The 12,557-nt window shown below is 40.1% G+C and overlaps 1 protein-coding gene across 10 annotated transcripts in view; it reads right to left on the bottom strand.

Annotated features, from left to right (window-relative positions):
• The window catches only part of PICALM (phosphatidylinositol binding clathrin assembly protein), a 71,196-nt gene that overhangs the window by 4,686 nt on the left and 53,953 nt on the right, over positions 1 to 12,557 (bottom strand). For 6 of the 10 annotated variants that reach the window (XM_080375863.1, XM_080375865.1, XM_080375856.1 and 3 more), the window contains 7 exons: positions 12,256 to 12,363; positions 11,200 to 11,331; positions 11,080 to 11,110; positions 10,199 to 10,298; positions 8,424 to 8,447; positions 6,337 to 6,396; positions 4,015 to 4,119 (listed from right to left, as the gene is read on the bottom strand). In XM_080375863.1, coding sequence (XP_080231989.1) covers positions 4,015 to 4,119; positions 6,337 to 6,396; positions 8,424 to 8,447; positions 10,199 to 10,298; positions 11,080 to 11,110; positions 11,200 to 11,331; positions 12,256 to 12,363 — 560 coding nt within the window. The remainder of the gene's footprint in view (positions 1 to 4,014; positions 4,120 to 6,336; positions 6,397 to 8,423; positions 8,448 to 10,198; positions 10,299 to 11,079; positions 11,111 to 11,199; positions 11,332 to 12,255; positions 12,364 to 12,557) is intronic. The other 4 variants (XM_080375864.1, XM_080375858.1, XM_080375862.1 and 1 more) reach the window with 2 other exon arrangements.

The following is a 12,557-nucleotide window of genomic DNA, read 5'->3' as shown; positions in this document are numbered from 1 at the left end:
GGATTCCCAGCATTAGCTAGATACTGGTTTCTCATTAAACAAGTCTGTCAAGCTATTTTAGCACGCATTTTACAATTAATGTGCCAGAGGGAGCACCTGTGAAGTCTACTTTCTGGCATAAGTCTGTCCTGAACTTCATACCCTGTTCTTCCAGTTTCAAAAAAATGCCCAAGACAAACTACCACCAAAAAAAAAAAAAAAACCCAAACCAAAAAAAACACATCCCAAAAAACCCAAAACAAAACGAAACAACAAGAACACACACACAACCCCCCCAAACCAACTTACTCATTTGCACAATTACCTATTCTTCATCATCACAAGGTGATCACCGCTACCGCTTTTTCTGTACAGTTCAGTGACATTAACCACCGCCACGTTACACTTCACACAGATGCTGGCAGCAGGCTGAGTAATTTATTCTATTCAAAATATTAAAAATTTTCACTACCCAGCTGCTTCCCCTCCTAAGGCTATGTCCTTTTGGGGGCAATTAGACCAGAATATGTAGCACCTAAAGGCATGCCACTGATCCGTCAGCAGCGTACCATGTTATCTCGGCCAACATGATAATGTTTTTGGTGGTGGTGAACAATCAGGCACTGCTGCTGTGCATCGGGCCACTCAGGTCTTACAGTGGGTGGTCATACTCCAGCTGCTTGCATGGCATTCATATCTGCCTGAGCTGAAATATTCTGCGTTTGCTGTACTGTACCACACCTGCCGTCACTCTGGCTACTCTTTAACCTTGTCCAGACCTTCAGCCTGTCCCTTCCTCGCACATGGTCCCTTTACCAGCTGCAGTTTAATCAGTAACTCCAACCATTCTCACTGTCCCAAGCAGCACGATACATTACTTTGCCATGAGGAAAGACTGCTATTACCATGACGAAAACTACTGTTTTCCTTCTCAAGTGGAAAACACTGACACTAACGCAAGAGAAGTGCATTCATAATGTATTCAAAGGAAGAAGCTACACACCACTTTTAGAACTACAAATATCTTCCACACTTGGATTTCCAAAGCAGCGAGTGTTCTAGTCTCTCATTCTCAATTGTTTCAAATGATTTTGCCCTTAAACCAAAGTAGCCCTGTTCTTGATAGCAAAAATTAAAGTTGCAAGCATGTAAACTGAACATTTGAAAGAGAAGCAAAATAAGTACGTCTAGAGGTATGAAAAGCGTATTTATTGAGACAAATCCTGAAGAGTATCAAGTTAGAAACACCAGTTTATATTACAAAGAAACTGGACAACATTGGGATGCCTATGTTACCAGTTCCTACACAAAGCAGGAGGAATTCCCAACACACAGCAACTTGGCAAGATAATTTTTCAGCAACAGCTTCTTATCTGTTGTTATGCTTTTAAGTACCTTCAAGCTTCTTTATTATAGACAACAACCAAAAAACCAAAATATCTATCAGCAGCCCAGAGGTAAGCGGTATCATCTGGTGCTTTAGACATAAATAGGAAAAACAACTTAGTTTTGGGCAGCGATGACACCATGGACAAAAAGCATGTTAGAACAACGGTGTTTATAGAGTGACCCCCGTGGGATGCAGGCAGTCTGAACTGCGTACGCCTTTCAGATTACCATTACTCATTCTTTAAGATTTGTTTACTTACCCCAAGAACACACATTTTTATTTCTTTATTTTCCTATTCCTATTTCTGGCACAACAGGAGCAGGAACTAAACCTAAACAGACAAATATGCTCTCAGAAGAACCTCAAGACTAAGCATACGGTAAATTTAGCATAACCACATTGTAATTTCCCTCTGTGGCTGTATGTCAGTAAATGCCATCTATGCATTATACGGGGAAGAAGCTCTCACATGCAGCCTTTGTTGCACTGAAGTTGCTTTATTGATGTCAGACTTCTGAACACACCTGTAAGCAACGCAGAGCACGTGTCTCAGGGAAAACCCTTGGTCACACAGCAAATGCTGATTCAAAGGGTGTGTTTCCTATCAAAGTAATTCTCACAGGAGCCAAACGTTGTCAGAGAAGCACAATAAACACGGCCCTACACACCTCACTTGTGACTAATTCCTCCTTCTCTCGCTATGACAGCCAGCTGGGATTTAACCAAGGCCAAGCCCTGCAATGTCAAATGAAGCAGAAAGGCTCACCCAGCTGTTCAGACACACCTACCTGTTTATCAGTGAATTAGGCAGGTAGGCAGTTTATAGGCAGTTGAGGCAGGTTATTTTTTAAAAGATCATTTCAAAACTTTTTTTTTGAATTCTAGAAAAAAACTCTTGAAGATCCTTTAACTTTTCTATTTTAAAAATTTCATAACATTCCCCCCTGTATAAGACAGTATAAAACCCATGCAAAAGATACCAAATCACTTAAGTGACAGTGAATGTGCAAAGCAGCTCAAGTCCAAGAGAAAGTAAACTGAGAACCGCATTTCCAGCTAAAGAAAACTAAGTGTCTCTTTCAGAGAAAGCCTTTTAAAAGATAAAAAAAACACCCAAAACCTCTATCCCCAAGGCTCTGTTTTAAGGAAGACAAAGGGCACGCTGCCCACTGGCAGCACACGGCACAGCCTCTCCCGTTCAAGGATCAGGTTCAGGCATCGGGAAAGGCTTGAGGCTCTTTCCCCTTCCAGCCTGCTGCTGAATTTTCTTCCCTCCACACGCAGTCCCCAAACCCACACATATGCCAACGTATACATAAGTTACACACGCATGTTTTCAGTCACCTATGAAAACAGAGCTCTGCAATAAGATCAAAATACAGTCCCAGTGTGTTACCTCTTTCTGACAGTCATGATATACAATGTGAACTTTGACAGAGAAACACCTGACTGATATCAGTCGAACCACACTGTTACCACTGGAGCTCCAGTCGGCCAGGTGAACCTGGCTCTGCCTCTAACGACAGTTCACAAACAGAACAAAGTCTTTAATAATCTCAGTATTTCCTGAAAATAGCATGAAGGTGTTCAAAGCTGTCCATTCCCTCTTCCCCCTAAAATGTTCTTCCTCCTGCAAAAAACTACCTTCAGAAGGCCTTTGGGTTAAAAAAGTGAGTTCATTCCAGTGACAGTAGTTTGCGAAACAATCAGAGGTATGTATTTAACTTCAGTACTGATAAAGTCAGTTCTTCCCAATGCTCAGAGTAACTCTTCAGCACGCTTTTATTCTAGTACCTCAGGTAATGAATTTACACACAACAAATCACGAGAAGCAGAAAAGCAGGCAATTTAAGGAACACTCCATTTAACATAATACTTAAGAGGGCAAGGCCAGATAGGTTGGTATAGCTATCGAATATCTTCACTATGCTGTAAATACTGTCTGCTGCAAAACCAGGGAGGAATACAAAGACCTTTGGAGAACACAAGGGTTAAAACTAGATGAACATGCCGTGTGCCTCCCACAGAGTGGTCAGCACTACCAACCAGGCGTAGGACTGAAGTCTCACCAAGCTCGAGACCATGTTCTTTGCAAACCCATCTATAACATTCATAGACTCAAAAGGCTGCAAACAGCCTGCTTGTCCTCTGCAAAATGCTGTAATACAAGGATGCAGCTTCCACTTACAGTTTTCAGGTATGGTCAGCCTTGGTTACTTTATAATCTAATACTTTTAAGTCTACCAGGCGAACCAAGAGTGGTACATATACTTCGGATAAAGCTGTAATAGCGCAATCTCAAAGCCACGCTTAGAGGTAAAACCACACAGGACGTGACTCTGGGGAAGGAGCCTGCCTTCAGCAAACGGCACAGACATCAACTGTTCTTATCCTTTCACTAAAGCGTTAAGAATAACCTCAGCCACACCTCAGAAAAACATTGCCTTGAAATGCTATCCCTCCTCGCTTCTGTAAAACATACTCGCTGCTGCCAACCTGGATGTAAAAGCTTGGAAGCGATCCTTACATGGACTACTGGGGTTATGCAGTACCTTTGTCCAGCAGAAGAAAATATTAAAACACTTTTAAAGAAATTGACCCAGCCGTAATTGGTTCCCAGCACCAATGATTTTGAATATACACACCTGTGCTCCCGGTACAGGGCCAAAAGGGTTTGGTGGTCTCATGACTGGCTGACTGTATATTAAAGTTGGCTGTGTCATCACTGGTATGCCTCCCATCTGCGATGGCTAAAAAAAAAAAAAATATCCAGACAACATCAAATCACACCTAGCATTAATACATTGCAAGTATTTAAGGAGAGAAAGAAAAAATGGTAAATGCATGAAAAATTTTGGTCATATTTGATACACGCAATCATACAAGACCTTTCTACAATATTCTGCAAATAGAAGTTACAGAAAGGAGCATTAGAACCTTTTCAAGGAGCCAGTAACAACTGAGGCTGTTTACTCCCTTGCTGCAGAGATCTGAAACACTGGCACAGTTGTTTAAGCACAACTTGTGCTTAAACTTAAGCACATTTGTGCTGGTCCTCCTGCTCCCCAGACCGAGGTCTGACAGCACTGCCCTCTCTGCCTTCGAAAGCACAACAGTTTTACAGGTATCAATACAGAGCTGACAATTCAAGAAACACTGAAAACTGAGAACTATATTCCCAATTAATGTTAAGTCATTATGCAATCAAAAGTCTGAAATGTTAACACCTCGCTGGCTGAACCAAATTAAGAATTTAACATATATTAATGGTCTTGGAAGTCAGGTTTTATTTAACGTAATGCCCATCTCCGGCGCTGCTCTTGGCACTCCCCTTAAGCTTGGGTTGACACCCAGCAGCAGTTGTACTGAAACAATCCCTATTCCAAGCAGCTTTTCCTTGACTAATCCTGGTACTCCTCCGATCACGCCAGCCAGCTCTTTGGGCAATCACATGGTGATCCCATTCAAGAAAGTGACCCCGATGTAAACACCCTACAAAAACGCAAGTTTAAAAATAACTGCTGGCACAACAAAGACACAGGAACCAGCAGCCAGGGAATGCTAAGGTACTAACAAAATTGCTGGTCCCAGTAAGTGCTCACCAAGGGAAAAGCCTGCTACTGGACTGCCACCTCAAAATGGCCACACTCAGAAAATTCAACACAAGGGTTGTAAAGTGGGTCAACGTTTCAGAGATTCCTAACAGTTAAGTGTCCTGAGCAGAGTTCGAATGAGCCAGGACAGTTATCAGGATGCGCCAGAAAGCCTGTTCTTCATTCTGTAACGACCTGTCTCACCCATCTGCTCAGACACTGCACACTTTTGAATGAGCAACAGCCACTTGGGATAACAGAGCTACGGCTCCTATGAATTCTAGTTTCCATTTCACATTGGCGTTTAAACCCCATGATGAATGCTGCTTTACAAAACATGCGAGATTACTTTCTACCCACTAAATATGTAACCCTCCCCAGCTGCTGAATTAAAATAACTCAAAAATGTTTCCAGTACCATCAGTACAAAGTTGTGTAGATTAAGTTTGAATCAACACTAACAGTAATTTAATCACAAGGACTTTGTACAAGAACATACTACTGGAGATAATGGATGGGTAACGGGGAACTTAATACTCTCCCAAAAGACCCTCAAGAACACAGCTGGCCACTTCTGCAGTTCACTTACTGAGCACATACAAGTTATAAATCATTAATCTATTTGATTATATGATGAAACATTTAGCTTATTTTTATTATACTAATCAGTGAGCCATTTAACAGAGTAACTGTTCTGTAGAAGTTCTCTCCCCTTTTATTCACCCAGCAAAGCTGTGCTACATCAAAACTGTACTAATAAAGTGTTAAGGCATATAATTCCAGAAATATTTTAAAATTTGAGGGAAGAACAAAAATTTGAACAGCTTTTCAGAGCAACAAGCAGCAAGATCAGGTTTCTGTCAAAAGGTTCTGACTTCCAGAACCTGTATGTCACCAGGAGATTAAATAACCAACCAACGCCAGGACACAGGGCAGTGTCGCAGTGTCACAAACTTGCGGTTTTGTAGCACTGATCATTACAGAAAACTTTTGCTGAGGCTGGGAGCAAGTATTTAAGGAAGGTTTCACTTTGCCGATAACATGCCTGTTGTGAAGGTAGTAGTTATACTTACATGATAAACATTTCTACGATACACTTTATTTCTACACCAATAAAGCCTAACAAGAACAGACAATGTTTTACTTTAAAAAGTTTATGAAAAACTAAGTGAGGTAGGAAAGGGCAGACTTAACATCAGACAAAACCCACTGAAGTACTTAAGAAAACCAGGACTTAATGATGTGGTGAAGAATAAACCATGAGGAGCTGAAATTCAATCTTCAGTAGAATAGTTCAGAAAAACAACTGCTACCAAACTGTGAGCAAACAAACGACACACAGCATCTGACTTGAGTTGTAGGAGTTCCACTCACCATCCCATAGCCCATCATTCCTGTCGGCGTTGTAGCAGGGTATGCCATGACAGGTGGTGCCTGGTGTGAAAAACAGTGGTGAACTGAGAGGAGATCAGCTGCACACTGGTAAGACACTGCTTTCTAAGGGTCAACTGCAGCTCTTCGCTTATTATGAATATAGCAAACAATAAACAGGATTTGCAGTCTTAGAAGTGTATCCAAATTATTTCAGACTGAATACAGTACCTAAAGTTTCTAGGTGATATTGGCAAATCTACAATTCTGTATTTGCTTTTAACCTGTTTGGATTCTGGCTGACTAAACAGCAAGCTGCCATTCCCTTAGCACCCTGTTTAAAGAACACAGTATGAGACACTGAGAAGTCTGAGAGAAAATATTCAGGAAGCAGAAGCATGTTTTTTAATCCCATGAAGCACATACTTCTGTTTCAGTATCAGAAGGAATGGTACGCAAGGAGCCAACAGAAAAATTTTAAAGACTGAAAAGACCAAATTACCATTGCTTCTGCCAACAAGACAAGAATTCTTTTCTCTTTAGCCAGGATGTACACGCTATGGGGATTCTCCTACTGTGCTTCAGTGTAATTTGAACTTTAACATGAATATCCAGCTTGCACTCCCTCTCACTCACCCACTTGGTACAGTGAATTTGAACAGATTAAAGACGGTCCTCTTAGTATCTGCAGATATGTTGATATTACCCTCAAGCTAAGTTAGCTTTTATGAAGTTACAGGGAGATTGCTGTCAACAGGCAACACCTGGGGTTGAAGCTAACTTTTGTAAACAGCTTGGCAACACATACTTAGAAAAACAGCTGATAACTCTTAGAACATGGTTAGGATATGAAGAACTGTCTTTAATACACTTTTCTTTCTTTGTTCTATAGTTTCATTACCCACTTTCTAAATACTAACCCTTACATGGACAAAAAAAGGTGGGAGTTTTTTTCAGACTGTATATTGGTGCTTATAAATATTCAGCTAACTTGCTGTCTAGCCACTCGACCTCCTGTTAGTTTCTCCTTTAAGAAAAAAGAGAGTCTAATTCTTGTGTTATTGCTGTGGGGGTTACTATTCATCACAAGACAAAGACCATATGCGTTCCTTGGTACACAGAGATTATTGATACAGAAAAGAGGGAAGTGACAAAATATTAATAATACTGGATTAATTAAAGCAGATAAATTGTAGTATCAAGAACAGGACATCAGCAAGACTGCTTCTGAATTCAGTTCTAAGGTATCAGCTGCCTTTTCATATACACCAGCCAGTGTCACTGCCATTTCAACTGCCATCAGAACAGATTTCACCAATCAAGAATTATCTAAACCACATACTATCTATGTATTTCACATGGCTGTCAAAGCTAGCCTGAAAATTACTTGTTTGTTTTGCTTGTGTACACACAGCTACACACACACAAACATGCTGACTAAATTGATTTTTGAGTGCTCAAGTATGGACCTACCATCCTTCAGTTAGTTACCCTGCAATAAAAACAGAATACAGGGAAAGACCAATATCACCGTTGACATAAAGAAAAAAATCCTTTGAAACGAAAGACTGCATTCCTCAGACAGCAAGCACAGGTTATTGCTTGCCCTTTGTAAATTGTCAGCCTGGATCTTCTTTTTTCATATGAGCATTAATGACATATTGGTCTCTCCCTACTTAAAAAAAAAAAAAGAATCAAGATCTACCATAAACGTGAATAAAGTGCCAAGTATAACAGAAGCCCGTAAGGTTTCATGCAGTTATTCAAACACAAACATTTTTATCTTCATTCAAAATTCACCAAGTGCATTAAAGGCAGCACAGACACAAACCCCAGCTCTCTGGCAGCAAATGGTACAGTTTAAAGCAAGGAAAAATAATCTTGGTATTTCCCATGCCATCATTCGAATCAAGAACCTGCAGACCACCTATGAAGTTTGTGTACGCTAGGAAAAGCTCAATTTTTGGCACACCAAAGATTTTAAAATGAGAAATGTGTAAATAGCAAGAAGGTTATGAGATTCTGCAACAGCAGTGGTTAATATCAGCATGCCAGTCGATTGCAAAAAGGCTGTGGGTTGTTTCACTTACGTATTGTGGAAAATGCATGCCATTCTGTATTTCCCAGGGAGAACAATTACATAATGCAATAACACTGGATTAGAAGCAAATACTTACACAACGGAATATACACAGATAGCATTTTAGTTCACAAATACATTACATGTTTACCCCAACACATTCTTGTAATTCAAGTCATTTACTGAGACAACATACACCTGTGATACTGTCATCATTATTAGGTTTTTAATTATTTTGCATAGTCCATTTATTTGGTATATGCCTTTTTTCCAAAAGATGAGAAAGCCTTATTTTCAAAAGCATATTTATTTAGCAAGCAGCAGCAACTCCACAATAAATAGACCAGCAGAGGAAAACAAACTTCCCCCCCTCCAGATTACTTCTGTTTCAATATTTTTATGTTATCAGAACAGTTTCACAGGAAGAAAAGTGCCTCAACAGCGTCTCTAAATGATAATGACTTATCACAAGAAGATGTGTATACAAGACATGAGTTATTAAAACAGATTCAAGCACACAAGTAAACTCAAACCACCAGTCATTAAAGCAGGTGAGTAGTTACAGTTCCTTCAATATCTACACACCCTCCAGTAAGGTCCACAAACATTTCTCCCTTCATAAATATAGCAAGTTGATAAGGGACATCCAGTAGGGAAGAGGTAGTGGATCCAGGGATACAAGCTCTGTCTTTCCAAATCTGCAACGCTGTATTATTACACTGCAGATTCACCCTCCCCCAGTCAGAGTCAGATGCCATAAATCCTTGGGAGCGGTTTGTTACCTGTTCCATCCATATACAGTTCTCCAGATCATTAAGGAAAGGGTGAGTAGGATTCACATGCAAAAATATTCTGTTAGCATTGTGAAAACTACTCATGTAAACTCTTAATGTGTAATTAGGAACCCTTGCTCTACCTGCTACAATAGACACTATGAAGTTGGTCACCAAAACTGACATGCACTTAAAACAACTGCGCACATCAGGGCAGGGAAGCAGTAGTTATGTGCATTAAGGAAGTATTGCCCATGTCACTGCACAGACACCTCTACAAGAATCAAGAAGATTAATCTCTCAGCCTGTTCTTGTCCCCAGAGCGGGCTGAGTTGCAATGTCTACACACTTGACATCTCAGTATACCTGAAGAACATGCTTCTCACACACTATTCTAGACTGCAAAGTGCCTGCTTCCACTGGAATTCAGTTTTATGTCATAGAATCATAGACTGGTTTGGGTTGGAAGGGACCTTAAAGATCACCCAGTCCCACCCCCCTGCCATGGGCAGGGACCTTCCACCAGCCCAGGCTGCTCCCAGCCCCGTCCAGCCTGGCCTTGAGCCCTGCCAGGGATGGGGCACCCACAGCTGCTCTGGGCAGCCTGGGCCAGCACCTCGCCACCCTCTCAGGGAAGAATTTCCTCCTAATAGCTAATCTAAATCTCCCCTCTTTCAGTCTAAAGCCATTTCCCCTTGCCCTGTCACTGCAGGCCCTTGTAAAAAGTCAGTTGAGTGAAACATGAATGCTGCTACCTTGCCATGAGAGAGGCTGGTCAAACACTATGGAAGTTTATGCTAAACCTGCACATGTCACATCAAAAACTATTTACTAGAACCTCAACGCTAAGAAAAACAAATCCAAGCAGTACCCATCTCAAACTCACCACTTATTCAATTGTCTACTACCCTTTTACTGCAACTATAGAACAGTATCAAATTGCTCTGTTACACACCAGCCTGCATATCTAAGTTGCAGGGAACTCACTATTTTAAAATGAGTATTTGCTTACCAACGTCGGAGCATTCCACGCAGTTGTAGGTGCAATCTTGGGTTGCCAGTTGGAACCACCTGTTAGTTTCTTTTCACCTGGCTGAGTCCAGTTAACATCACTTCAAATAAATTTTTTAAAAACTGTTAGAAAACATTGGATTTTCCCACAAAACTCCCTCAGGTAAACACCATTTCCTCTTGGAAATGTGGCTGCTTCTGTTAATGAAGAAGCTTATGTAGCAAAGGAGTTGATAAAAGGTCTCATGACAGCTTGTTTTGGGTAGAAAAAATAAGGTACATGAGCCACCACAGCTTCATCTAATTCCAGTCAAGTTCCTCAGCATAGGTAAGTTAGTCTCACTGACCTTCCTTGGGTGAAAATTAGGAGCAACTGCATACTAGATTTTATGAATGGTTTCAGAGTTGGCACAGATGGTCCCTATAAGCCTTGAATTTGCTAATCACATTCTCAACTTTGCTGCTAGACCAGATGTTCACAATCCAAGAATATGCCCTGCTTCAAAATTCACTTGTCTAAAAAGGTCAACCACAAGTCAGAGGCTGTGGTTTCACAATCTTTTAATACAGCCCTGCACACACTCACACAAAGTATTTATAAGCTGTGCTAAGACTGCCTACAATTACAAAGGAACATTTTGATGAACTCATTTCCTAAATATATACAAAACCTGAAAGGTATCAGACACTGTCACTCCCACTCAGTCTACTGTCACCTCCCAACAGCTCTCACCTATTCATTATACCTTGTATGAGAAACAAGGTACAGTCCCAAACGCGCTCTGAAGGCTAACGTTATGTGGTACACACAGGGTTGAACCTATACTTTCATAAAAATTTACTATCAAGAAAGTCGAAACGTTCAACTTTAAGCATACTCACTTTTTAGTAGTTCCATTTCCAATGCCCAAATCTGTCACAAAGTAGAAAAAGATACTACTGAAATACCATTCACTTAAAAGCGTTAAGAAAGTATGAATGTGTTAGTGGTTTGATACTTACTGCCTACAAGATTGGCTAAAGATGAATCCAGATCATCTGACACTAATTTGTTAGGTGGTACTTTGGCAACTGGAAGACTCTGGTTTTGAGAGGCCACTGTCGGTTTTAGGAGACCACCTAGTTCATCAAAGCCTTGTAAGGATAAACATGAAGTAAGTGATCTGAATCACAGGCCTCCCATGAATGTCATGACATACAATACAATAGACAGCAAGTTCAACAACGGCTAAAATACAAAATTTAACCTAGTGATGCTACACTATAAAAGAAGGACAGAACTTACTATGCCTCTTGATAAAGGAGAGACTTAAGATTTACTACAGCAAGGAGATTTCACTTTACTAGTTTGGCATCAATTTTACATGGGATGCAGTCACAATGACAGCAAAGCAATCAAAATGTAAAACAAAATAAGGCATAAATATTTAAAGTATTTCAAACTTATACAAAGCGTATGTATTTGCTTTAGCAAATCACTGGTTTTCCCAAAACGAATCCAATGTCAAGTACAATGTCAGAAGACTAGAAAGGATTTACTTTCCAGATACTCAAAAGAAAAGAAAGTACTGACTACGACTACAATCCAAATTAACTGTGTATGTTTTGGTTATTAATCATTTTCTGAAATAAACTTAACATCAGAAGAGCAACATGTAGGCAAAGAAGTGTCAAAAATGTGTTGCACAGGTATATAAGATGCAACTTTAACTCTTCTGACCATGCTCTACAAATACAGACTTAATTTCAGTTGATGGTATGTAAAACTACTAAAGGCTGTTCACTGTGTGAAGTCTTAATGCACAAAACATTTAAGTGAAGGAAACTAATGTAAACATTTCAGCAGGCTGCACACAGAAATAGTGCATAAGGAAAAATTATTTTATGAATTAAGAAAAACTGGATGAAGAATGCTGCTATTGACCTTTTAAAGCCAGCTTTTTTTTCAGCTGGAGCACTGTCACAGCAGTACGAGTAAATACAGATTAAGAGATTTATACCTCAAGAATAAAAATAAAATTAAAGGACATACGTCATCTATTTTAATAAGTGCCTTACCACCAGAATCTAGGACAACATTAGAAGATTTGTTTCCAAACACAGACTCAAAGTCAACATTAAGGCCAGCTGATGGCTGTGGTTGAGCAACAGGAGATGCAGTGAACCCTGTGGGGCAGGGGAAAAATAAAAATAAAAAAGAATTGAATGTTTTTATACAGCATTTCCCATGAATCCACCTTCTTTATGCAAGACACACTGAATATGTAGATTAAGTACCACAGAAAGACTAGGAATACCTCAAAGGTCCACACTACACCCTGACATCGAGAAGCATGTAAAAGAGCAAGCTGGAAGCAGTT

This window comes from Falco punctatus (assembly GCF_963210335.1).
Source record: "Falco punctatus genome assembly, chromosome: 2".
Classification (NCBI taxonomy): domain Eukaryota; kingdom Metazoa; phylum Chordata; class Aves; order Falconiformes; family Falconidae; genus Falco; species Falco punctatus.
This window is presented reverse-complemented; position numbering and strand designations above follow the sequence as displayed.